Source organism: Miscanthus floridulus, chromosome 9 (genome assembly GCF_019320115.1).
Source record: "Miscanthus floridulus cultivar M001 chromosome 9, ASM1932011v1, whole genome shotgun sequence".
Classification (NCBI taxonomy): Eukaryota; Viridiplantae; Streptophyta; class Magnoliopsida; order Poales; family Poaceae; genus Miscanthus; species Miscanthus floridulus.
The window spans coordinates 135,490,707-135,502,903 of NC_089588.1; the positions used below are offsets into that span (position 1 = coordinate 135,490,707).

Sequence of the window (12,197 nt, forward strand, 5' to 3'; positions counted from 1 at the left end):
GTGTTATATATCTGAATTTATATTTTAAACCTATGAATCCAATTTTTTTAACGTGGACTCGTGGAAGCGGGAATACCTAAGCTTGAAATCCCGAATTACTCTGACGCCATTTTCGTTGAGTGGCGGTGATTGTGAGGGACGCTGGGGGACCGAGAGGTCAGGCGCCTCCGGCGCCTCTTCCTGCGCGTGCCACAGTGGAAGCGCGACGGCAAAGCAGTCGGCGGTCAGGCACCCGCGGCGGCACCGGAGTGCCAAAGAGTGTGTCGTGGAATAATAGGTTAGAGGAGAGCAACGCGGTGCCTGTGGCAAGCGCCACGACGACAGGCCCTGGCTGAGGTCGAGGTCGTAGAGGCAGGCAAACCCAGCGAGCATCGGCGTCTGGAGCAGGCGCGTGAGGTCCTTGTAGCAAAGCTTTGAATAGACTATGTATATCACTCGAATGCAGATGAATATCAAGATCAAACTATCATTATTATTGATGATCTAATGGATAGATTGAAATAGCAAACTATGGGACTGGGACTCTTTGATAGGGATTCTAAAGAAGCTCTTGAAGCTTTTTTTGAGATCCTTGTAGTAAACGGTGTCAAGGGACCAGCTCTAATCCAATTTGCGCTCTCACATGGCACATGCGTCGGGTGGCGTAGCTCTTGAAGCTGTTTTTGAGCTCCTTGTACTAAACGGTGTGAAGGGACCAGCTCTAATCCATAATTTGCACTCTCACGTGGCACATGCGTCGGGTGGCGCCGAAAAATCGAGCTTCCACTAGCTCCTTTGTCAGACCCTGTTGGTGTAAGCCTGCTGCACACTGAAGCTAGTGGAGCTGCTGCCACTGTGGGAGAAGCGGGAGCGGTGGCGTGTTTGAATTCAAATGCAGCGGAGGCGGGAACGGTTGAACATATGGACAAAGCGGTGAGCGCGCCCATTTTGTGCACGGTGTGTCTGCAGTTCCACTGTTGCCAACTTGTATCGCGTGTTTAGCAGTTTTCTTTTGAACAACTATGTGTGTAAGCTGCAGGTATATGTAGCGGTGATGTAATAGTGCGAGTTAACGTTTTGGTTTAGTTTGTAATCGTGTATGTACTCGAAACTACCAGGTTCTCGTGTTCTAGGATAGCCACTGTGTTGTGTTCCTGTGATCCTACATACCCACCATACAAGTTACGTTTTTGTCCCTCAAGTTCAAAAGAAATTACAGAATGTGCCATCGTCTCCCCACCCAAACCTTATCTGCTCGCTTGCGCTCACGAGTCTCAGGCTCTCGGCGCCGTCCTCCCTCCATGGATGCATATGCTCACTTGTGGAAGAGCACTTCCATGTCCTCCAAGCTCCGGCCCTTGGTCTCCGGCAACCGCGTGTACACAAACACAAACGCAGCCGCCGTCACCGCAGCGTAAAGGAAGAAGCACCCGGGCATGGTGACCCCGTCGGCGAGCGAGATGAAGGTCATGCTCACCACCCCGCACGTGAGCCTGTTCACCGCCACGCGCAGGCTGGAGCCCTGCGCGTGCAGCCGCAGCGGCAAGACCTCCGCGGTGTACGCCGACACCACCGACCCGTAGCCGACGGAGTATGTGGCCACGACGGCTAGCACCGACGCCAGGCACGCCGCGGCCGTCGCCGATGACGACGACGACGTCGTGCTCGTGCCGGCGAGGGCGGTTGTGGTCGCAGCGACGCCCGCGGTGCTGGCCAGGAGGAGCGGGCGCCGGCCGAGGCGGTCCGTGAAGAGCATGCCCACGAGGATGAAGCACGTCTTCACCGCTCCGATGGCCACGGTGGCGCCGAGGATAGCGGAGTTGGACGCCATGCCGACCGCCTTGAAAACCAGCGGACTATAGAGGGGGGTGGCGTCGACGCTGGGCGCCTGCACGAAGAACTGCAGGCCGAGAACGCACGCGAGGATCCGCCGCACGCTCGTCGACGGCCGCAAGAAAAGCTCCTTCCAGACGCCACCGCCGTGGCGTGCAGCAGCGGACGGCGACGCCTCGGCGTCAGTGACGGCTCGCTTGATCTCCTCGAGCCGGAGGTCGGCGTCGGCTGGGGTGTCCGATGTGCGCAGCAGCACCGCGCGCGCGTCACCGTGGCGCCCTCACATCGCGAGCCACCGCGGCGACTCCGGCATAAACAGCACCCCGGCGGCGATGAACACGGGTGGGATCACGCCGATCCCATACATGACGCGCCACCCGAGGTGCACCGGCAGGCCGGCGAACGCGTAGTTGGACACGTAGCTGAGCAGGATGCCGACGTTGATAAAGATCTGCACGAGTGAAATCACTATACACCTTGATTCGGAATCAGCTAGCCAACATGTGGATCAGAGGACGCCACGCAATTATGATCGATGTATCCAAAATGCAGACGATACGTACGTCAAGCATGGATGAGAGGACGCCGCGTGTGGACGCCGGCGAGATCTCGGCGTTGTACACGGGGGCGCCGACGCTGGTGACGAAGCGCGCCGCCATGACCGCGGCGAAGCTGGCGCCCAGCGACATGGCGAGCGCGCCGGCCATGCGGAAGGCGTTGGCGAGCACGAGGGTGCGGCGGCGGCCCAGGTGGTCGGCCACCCAGCCGGCGGCGAGGATGGACGCGAGCATGAAGACGTTCATGGACCCCGACAGCACCTCGATCTCGGCGTCGGTGAGCCCCACGTCCTCACGCATGAACAGCTCCGCGCCGCTCATCAGTGTCAGGTCTGCAAAGAAAGCACGCACGGTTCGGAAGCTTCTCTCTCCATGGATGGTAAGTCACTTGGGCAACGTACGTACTGTAGCCATGTAGCATGGTGGTCATGGAGGCGAGCGTGGCGCAGACGAAGGCGAACCAGTTCCGTCGCGGTACACCGGCAGGCGGCGGCGGCCTTGCCGCCGAGGAGGGCAGGAGCGGCGCCTCAGTGCCACCGGCAGCCTGTGCCATGGCGGCGGCGTACGCGTAGCGCTCCTCGGTTTGGTTTCTCGATCGTCGGCACGTACTAGCTTGTGTAGTGTTGGATGCTTATTAGTAGTATATACGTGGTACAAGGTTGTGATCGTGGTCACTAGCTCGATCGATTGGTAATATAGATCAAGTAGTTAGCAAATTATATGGCTTGAAAGGTACCTGAGAAATATCAATACACACTCATAGTGACGAGTGGCTGGCCAGTGAGTACGAGACAGCTAGTAACGCACAGCGCCAAGTGCTTATGCAGCGGTCCCAAATATAAGGGTGTGTTTAGTTCAGCGCAGAGGCGGAACCGGGTGTGTGTGTGCGCGCGCGCAAGATGAAGGAAAGAGACGGAGATAGTACCTTCAAGAACTCATTTCCTTGAAAATAACTTCTAATACTATGGCTGCAGGAGGAGTATATAAAAAAGTGACCATAGGGGTGGGGGGGGGGGGGGGGGGCCTTGGCCCCTGCTAGCCCTCTGGTTCCGCCGGTGGTTCAGCGGGTCCAACTGAGTTGGGTCGAAGCGAACTCACTTTTGCTTGTGTTTGGTTGGAAGATTAAGTGGAATGGGTGGACCCAGAGTGGAATAACTAATCCAATCAGATGCGGGTCAACCCTGTCAGGCCAAAACGAGCGAACCGCACCAACCCACATCTCGCACGGCCAGAGGCGAAGGCAGGGCATGAGTGGGCGGTGGTGTTGGTAGCGTTGAGAGCGCGAGCACTATGGCGAGGGGCTGGCGAGCCACGCGTGAGGTGGAGCTGTGTAGTGGCGCGGGACCTAGCGAGCGGCGTGGAGGTGGGGTTCGGTGGTGCAGGCCCTGGCGGCATGGAGGTACGTACGGCACGCCGAGCGACGGTGTGGGGCGGGGGACCTGGCGTGGAGGTACGTCCCCAGCAGCAGCGGCGGAGGAACAGAGAAAAAGCGGAAGAAGAGAACAAGCAGATAGGATGACATGTTAGTCCCACACGTCAGCTACCTCATCCCACATCCATTTGCTCTCAAACCAAACAAGGAACCGTGCAACACGCCCTATTTTGTTCACGAAATATTAGAGCGTACTCTTTGCTAGCGATGAAAACGGCACGGATATTTTCCGACCGTATTCGAGACCGAATCCGTTTAGAGGGGTTTAGATCTGTCCGTATCCGGGTCCAGATATTGAACATCCGATATCGTATCCGTATTCGAATACTCAAATCGCATATTTATGATGTCGATATTCAATCATATCCTATCCGGCATGGTTGATACTATCCATATTCAAATCCGAATCCGGACAAAAATATGAAAACAAATATAATATCAGCGATATCTATCCGTATCCGATCCGTTTTCATCCCTACTCTCTACGGAGGTCACGGGCACGCTCATGGTGTGTCTTGATCATGTAGTCACATCATCGCATTGAGAAGCATACAGTGATATAAATGTTACAAAAAATCATGGGTAAAAAATATCTAAATATGGGTAAGATTTGGGACTTGCCGAGCTTTTGCTCTTTTTTTCAATAAATTTATAGTAGGGCCCTCAACCCCTCCTGTTTCACTTAAAAAAAAGATTTGGGATTTGCTCGTTGGAGTCATAAATAAAGACCGAGTATTTATGAGTGAAGAGAAAGAAAGAAAGACTGAATTATTACTGCCTACTAGTATAAAACTCTATGGACTATTAGCAGCCTGTTCGGTTGGCTGGTTCGTATCGTTGCTGGTTCGTGAAGAAGTACTGCTGGCTGGTTTGTGTGAGAGAAAGATACTGTTTCGACTGGAAATTTACGATCATTTACGACAAGCCACAGCCAAACGAATAGGTTTGGAATCCTTCGCTCGTGGTAGTAGCAATCAATCTGTGTTTTTCTTCACGGGCTAATTGCAGAAACGATTAACACTGAGATACTGATGATAGCCTGACTTTCTCGTTGTCTTCTGCGGTTCTGCCGCGCGTTGCCACTGTGCATCGCCGGATCTCACTTCTCTACTTCCCCCATCCGTCCTAAAATATATCCGGAGAAGTCAAAATTTTAAAATTTAACTAAATATACAAAGAAAATAATATTAATATTTATATCTCTAAATAAATTTATTATCAAAATATATTTCACTAACAATTTAAGGATATTTATTAGTCAAATTGATTGCTCTGGAAATAAGAGAAGCACTTATTTTGATTTTGAGACGAGAGAGTACATCAATCATACACGCGTCCCCGTCGATCTGTGTCCCAGTACTGTACATCAGTACTTAGTGCTCGTTCTGAGCCTCGGAGCATCAAATTAATGTGTCTAGTTAGCACCACAGCAAATAGATATATTATGAAAAATCTATTGCACTTAATAATCCTTACAGTGAAAATTCATTTCAGGTACCTGAACTTGTTCGTAGATGTCATATATACGTCCCTAAAGTCTCAAAATGTATTTTTTTTATTATTCCTGAAGTTAGTTCGGGTCTAATTCAGGCCCAAATGGGTGTTTACCCGACCCGATAGCTGATGTGGCATACTAACTCAATGCTTACATGGATCTTATAGATAGCACCTATGGAATTTTCATATCATAAATTTCGATGTCTTACGTAAATTAATTTAGTGAAACTTAAAATAACTTAATTTGGTGCTGGCTATAATTTAAATCTAGTGGTAGTTTAATTTGAGCCCCAAGGTGTTTAATTTTGAACTAGACACCAATTCAGGCCTCCATCTTGGGTGTGCACGGGACCTTTGAGCAATTCAGCCGCCCAAGGGAGAGACACGCTGGGGATCGATGAGCTGCCACGCTGGGGAAGGGAGAGGCACGTCAAAGGCCGTGACTACGTTGGAGTGTTGTGTGTTGTTGCCTCCGTTAGCCTGCTAAGGACCATCGCTTTCTCTGAGTGGAGAAAGGGTGACAGAGTGCGCGCCAGAGGCAGCAACTACTAGAGGCATGCTTGGTTTCACTAGGTTGCTTACCTAGGCTAGCCTTACCTTGTTAGCGCAGAGTACAAGAACCTTGTCCAGCTGGCTCTCCTAGGCTAGCTAGCAAGGCAAAGCTTGCCTGCAGAACGGACAAGGTAGCTAGGCAACTCAACCAAATAAGTAATGTTGTTCAATATCCTCTCTCAGCCAGGTCAAACAGTACTCAGCAAATGAACCAAGCAGCCCCTAAGGTGTCTGCATCGGCGATTTTAGCGTTTGTATTGCCGGTTATCTGGGACCTAGGCCCTTATTAGCAAAGGTGGCATTTTTACGTGGCCCACCATTAAAAATGATTTTTTCAGATATTAACCATCTCATAATTCTTTGGTCCATTTGTAGAGCCAATCTCATAGTTCTTTGGTCCATTTGTAGAGGCGGTGAGGCTTGACCGTCTCTGTAAATAAAAATAGAGTCTTCCGCAATCAGTTTTGAACTAGTGGAACGAGCTGCACGTGCCGTTGCAATGCTCAAAATGCTCAGATATGTAAATGTTATTATATGATAAAATTAGAACCCAACACGAAACGGAAAACAACATGATACAAAACTCTTCACAATACAACCGTCGCACCGCCTGGGCATTTGAACTAGTGATGAAGCTAGCCATCATCCTATCGGTCGACTTTCATTTGGCGAAGAGCACGTCCATGTCCTCGAGGCTCCGTCCCTTGGTCTCCGGCATCCGCGCGTACACGAACGCGCACGCGGCCGCCCCCACGCCGGCGTACAGGAAGAAGCACCCAGGCATGGTGATCGCGTCCGCGAGCGAGATGAACGTCATGCTGACCAGCGCGGACGTCAGCCGGTTCACCGCCGTGCCCAGGCTGGCGCCCTGCGCGCGCAGCCGCAGCGGTATGATCTCGGCGCTGTACGTGCCCGCCAGCGGGCCGAACCCGATGGAGAACGCCGCCATGAAGGCCAGCACCGACAGGACGCTGGCCGCCATGCTCGCGGCGCCGCCGACGCAGAGCGTCACGCCAAGCGACGCCATGGACACGGCCACGCCCGCCGTGCTGGCGAGGAGGAGCGGGCGCCGGCCGAGGCGGTCCGAGAAGAGCGTGGCCACCAGGACGAAGCACATCTTCACGACGCCGGCGGCCACAGTGGCGCCGAGGACGGCTTTGTCGGACGACATGCCGGCCTTGCGGAACACCAGCGGGCTGTAGAGCACGAGGGCGTCGATGCCGGACGCTTGCTGGAAGAAGTTCACGCCGACCACGCAGACGAGGATCCGGCGCACGCTCGCCGACGGCCGCATGAGCAGCTCCTTCCAGACGTTGCTGCCTCGGTCACCGTCACTAACCTGTGGCTCCCTGACGGCCTGCTTGATCTCCTCGAGGCGCAGGTCGGCCTCGGCCGGGGTGTCCGAGGTGTGCACGAGCACCGCGCGCGCATCGGCGTGGCGCCCGCGCATCGCCAGCCACCGCGGCGACTCTGGCATGGCGAGCACGCCCACGGCGAGCAGCACCGGCGGAAGCACGCCGACGCCGTACATGATACGCCAGCCAAGGTGCACCGGCAAGCCGGCGAAGGCATAGTTGGACACGTAGCTCAGAAGTAAACCGAGGCTGATGAACATCTGCACGAGCAGAGCAACCACATTAAACTAAGTTTAGAACGAAAACCAGCAATGGACGACGCCGGCGTGAGTGCATATACATACGTCAAGGAAAGATGAGAGGAAGCCGCGCATGGATGCCGGCGATATCTCGGCGTTGTAAACGGAGGTGACAACGACGGAGAACCCAGAGCCCACGCTGGTGATGCAGCGCGCAGCCATGAGCGCGGAGTAGCTGTTGCCCAGCGACATGGCGAGTGCGCCGGCCATGAGGAAGACGTTGGCCAGCACGAGCGTGCCGCGGCGGCCGAGGAGGTCGGCCGCCCAGCCGGCGGCGAGGATGGACATGAGCATGAACACGTTGATGGACCCGGCCAGCACCTCGATCTGCGCGTCGGAGAGGCCCAGGTCCTGCCGGATGAACAGCTGCGCGCCGCTCATCAGGGCGAGATCTGCGAGCACACGAAGCACCCACCAAGTCGATCACCATGACAACGAACACATGCATGCACGGTTGCTAACTTGCTACTACGAGATGGTTGAGTGGTATGATGATGACGTACTGTAGCCCATGAGGATGGTGGTCATGGACGCGAGCGTGGCGCAGGCGAAGGCGTACATGTTCCAGCGTGGCTTGCCGGAGTTCGCGGACGACGCGAGCAGCGGCGCGGCGGCGCCATCATCGGCGATGACGTCGTACGCCATGGCGTCCTTGGTTCCTCTCGCTCGGTGCGTAGCCCGTGGCGGGCAGAGAACGAGAGAGGGCGGCGTAACAGCTAACTAGCTGTGATGAAAAGTTATGTACCGTCCTGTTTCCTAATTTTATAGGCTTGCAACAGATCTATGCTCGTCGTCCATGATTGATGGCGAATTGGCGATCGAAAATGAGATCTGGCCACGCGTGAAGACGATGAGCAAGTCAGCCTGCCAGAGTCCCTATGCTTCTATGTCTGTTAGCTCATGGAAACGACAAGTGACTGCTACCTAACACGAGAGCTGCCGTGGCCAAGATGCTTTGATTTTCGTAGATTCGAAGCACAGAACATAGGGATGCACAAGAACATAGGGAGGCTGTAGGAGTAGTAGCACATGTACCTTATATATATTAAGCAATGTGAAAGACGTCCATACTCTGCTATGAAATTAAATACGTCTTGAAATCGAACTATAAACCACTACTAGATGCGAGCTATCTAAGTCGTATGAGCCCTCCCACTCTCGCATCTCTTGTCCGCCGCCCAACCAGCCCTCGCCACGGACGCACTACACCGGCTCCTCTCCTCTTGCACCCATACACCCCTTCCCGATGTTCACTCACTGTGTGATCCCCTCCTTTGACACCTCTAGACCTCCTCCTTGTCTCCGTCACCGAGAACCTAATCCTAGGCCTCTGATGTGGCGGCGGATGTGGCCATGGAGGAGGATAAGTGACGAGAGCCCAACGTAGCAGTATGTTAATTCCCTGGGAAAGATAAAGCCGACAAACGGACCCCCCGACCGATCCCATGGATCGCTGGGGTCGGAGGATATGCTCATCGGGTACGTGCATATGCTCGCGCGTACCCTCTGAGTGGAGTCAAGGCGAGCCTGAGCATGATCGCAGCCACTGCTCGAGGCCCGGGGGCTCAGCCACGGCCTCACACTACCGAGCGACGGTGGCCCAATGCTGACATCCACCCCAGCGCCTCGTCGGGGCTAGTGCCCTGCCTGGCCAGCGCCCAGGCAGCGACTGATGTCTCGAGCCACAAGCCAAAAACCGGCTCAAAACCTGTCATGTGGCCAGGGCTTGACAGGAATGGAGATGCTGCATCATTTGCTCATTCGACGGTCGCGAGGCCCTGTTGGCCACTTTCTCGATAGGGTCACGCAACGGGCGTGACGCATCAGGATAAAGTACTCCCTAGTCAGGGCAGAGGGCTCCAAGCCGGCTCGTCATCCGCTCTAGGCGGGGGAGGCTTCTTACGCACCAAGGAAGCCTTGAGAACGCACACCCAGGGGAGGCTGCATGGCGACACGCAACCCCTGACTGTCAAACACCACAACAAAGGCAGTGGCGTCAGGGGGTGGTTGCAGCACTGTTGGCTCCCCCTACACAACAAGGCGATGTCTAGCAATGCCGCAGCAAAGGACTCATACACCCGGTTTATAGACCTTAGACTAGAACAGGAACCGATTTGTACACTATGCTCTCTTGAGAGTATATGGGAGGCACGGTTCCCCAAAAGAGGAGATCCAATTCGACCCACCTCAGTTCGAGGAGAAGGGACCAAGGAGGAAGACGCCGAAGAACTCTAGGATAGCATCGAGCAATTCCCTACCAATCTCTCTCGATTTCAACCATTGTAAAACCTCGATTGGGCATTCCTAACACGAAGATCACTACTGCAGGACGTAGGGATTAGAAGCCAAAACCAGGATAAACCGATATGTGTCCCTTCCGTGTTTTTAGTGTTTGAGCCACCGGAGGCCCATGCATCGACCTCCGAAGAACAATTTCGATGCTTGCCGCGGTTACGAACCCGTGACGATGAGCTCCAGCCTCCTACTGCTGCTAGCGCACACTAACAGGAAGTGGACCTTTGGTCGCATCACATCAGGTTCGGCTCCATCGGTGCAACCCTGGGCCCATCTCCTTCATCGCGTTTGCTATAGAGTTGCCCAGCCACCATTGTTGTGGACTAGATGAGGTTGCATTCATGGCATCAAATGTAGAGATCACCGGAGAAACAACGACAGTAAGCTCAACAACACGCACACGCACAACACACAAATTCAAGCGATCAATATCCATGGGTGCAGCATGGTGGCGCCCTACTGGAACAATGTCCTTGGCTGTCACCATTATTACCACAACAACGCCAAGGTGTGCGGTCCTTGTTTGGTTCATCTCCCCCCTCTCGCTCTCCATTCCGTAGTACTTTCTTCTACCACTTCGGCTTCATCATATATACCAAACAAATGCCTAAAATCCTGGGCTTGTGCCTCTATGCCCTCTATATCCACAGAACCACTACTACATAAACTTTACTGGAGGCGGGCGATTTGGGTTTCCCGCGGCGGGCAAAGCCGTCCGCCGCGGCCTAGAGGCCACGGTAAATCGTAGCTTAACCGCGGCGGGCGGCTTTGCCCGCCGCGGTTAACCGATTTACCGCGGCGGGCGGTGTAACGTGCCCGCTGCGGTAAATATACTTTTACCACGGCGGGCACGTTACACCGACCGCCGCGGTAAATTATTTTACCGTGGCGGACACCTTTTGTGGCCCGCCGTGGTTATGTTGATTAGCCGTGGCGGGCTTTATTATTTGCCCGCCTCGGTAAATTATTTCCTGAATTAAAAAAAATACAGCAGGCATATAAATTCAAATAAAATATAGCAGGCATATAAATTCAAATTCAAATCACATCCAGATTTCACAGATTAAACTTAAAAAGTATGCAGGCATTACACATGAGATAATATACATATATATACATTCACTTAGTCGTTCTTGTCATCGTTAATTCATTACATTTACATATTAAAGTCGTTATACATGCGCTAAGGTGTAATCCTGCGGACGCATCATCGTGGGCCATTTCCTCAGCCTCTCGTACTCCGGTAACATCGCTAGTGGGCTGTTCTCATGGAAGAACGTGCCCCCTTCAAGCACGCATTTGTCTAAGACAAACTTACATATATCCGCCTTTGTCTGCTTGAAGCTGTGTTGGATGCTCTGCATGTCTCTCGACCAGTTCAATCCATTCTTGAGCACCCTCCAACTGCTGCTGTACTGCTTGCACACCCTCAGGAACTCACAGGCGTAGAAGCCACAGGTTTGTGATCCTACCGGTTGTTTGGCACACTGCATGATCGATATGCAAGCATTACAACACAGGCATTAGAACGCATATGAATGGAAAGCACAATTAATCCTTTCAAATACTTATCGGAAAGTTACGTCTGATTTTGATGCGGTTCTTATGCTTAGCCTTAAAATTCTCTGTTCTTCGATCATAGCATTCAGGATCCTTCACGTACTCCTTATAAGCGCTATACGAAATGTACTAGTATTAGGTAGGGCATTAGAACGCATATGAGAAGACAGTTCAGTCACTTACACTCTGAGGCAATCTTCAAAGGCCTTGTACCCTTTTAAGTTTGGCACTGTCAACGAATCAAATACGCAGGCCCTACCATCCTGAGGGTAGATGATAAATGCAACCCAGTGACCCTCGAGGCCTTGGCTGCGCCATTGAAACAAAATACAGGTTACGACGAGAAATAATAATACTAGCTAGCTACCCACTTATCTCTACAGGCATGTCTTCGACTTACCCAAAGTGGTAGGCAGCTAGGATACACCCATTTCCCCTAATCTTCTTCATTGCTCCTAGTATGTATCTTGAAATATTCAACTTCTCATTGTCTATCAGTTTCTTCCAGTGTGCATCTCTCTGTCGCTTGGTCAAGTCTTTCATGGTTGGATGATTGTCATCTATGTGGTAACCAATGATGATTCTTTGAGCAATATGCATTGGAGATAGATAGATAACATCAAGTTTTAGTTCCTTGGATATATAGGCCATCAACCTGCAAGGATAAGCCATCGTGGCATATATAAGTAGTCTTGACCGATTCAAAGGCAGGTGATATGTGAAACTCGCAATTCATCACTTACATAGAGAACAAGGTGACTTGGGCGATGTCAAGGTCTTGTTCCCGCAGTAGTCTGTACATGTCGTGGAAGTCCACGGGGAGTTCTACATCGTTGTC

At 52.8% G+C, this 12,197-nt stretch overlaps 1 protein-coding gene and 1 pseudogene across 1 annotated transcript; both read right to left on the reverse strand.

Annotated features, from left to right (window-relative positions):
- Positions 1 to 1,106: 1,106 nt before the first annotated feature.
- LOC136483023 (polyol transporter 5-like) lies at positions 1,107 to 2,975 on the reverse strand (annotated as a pseudogene).
- Positions 2,976 to 6,498: 3,523 nt separating this feature from the next.
- On the reverse strand, positions 6,499 to 8,149 carry LOC136483024 (polyol transporter 5-like). The gene is made up of 3 exons (XM_066480151.1): positions 8,008 to 8,149; positions 7,550 to 7,896; positions 6,499 to 7,465 (listed from the first exon to the last, which is right to left on the reverse strand). The coding sequence occupies exons 1-3, from the start codon at positions 8,147 to 8,149 to the stop codon at positions 6,512 to 6,514; spliced, it is 1,443 nt and encodes a 480-aa protein (XP_066336248.1). The 3' UTR covers positions 6,499 to 6,511.
- Between the last annotated feature and the right edge of the window lie 4,048 nt (positions 8,150 to 12,197).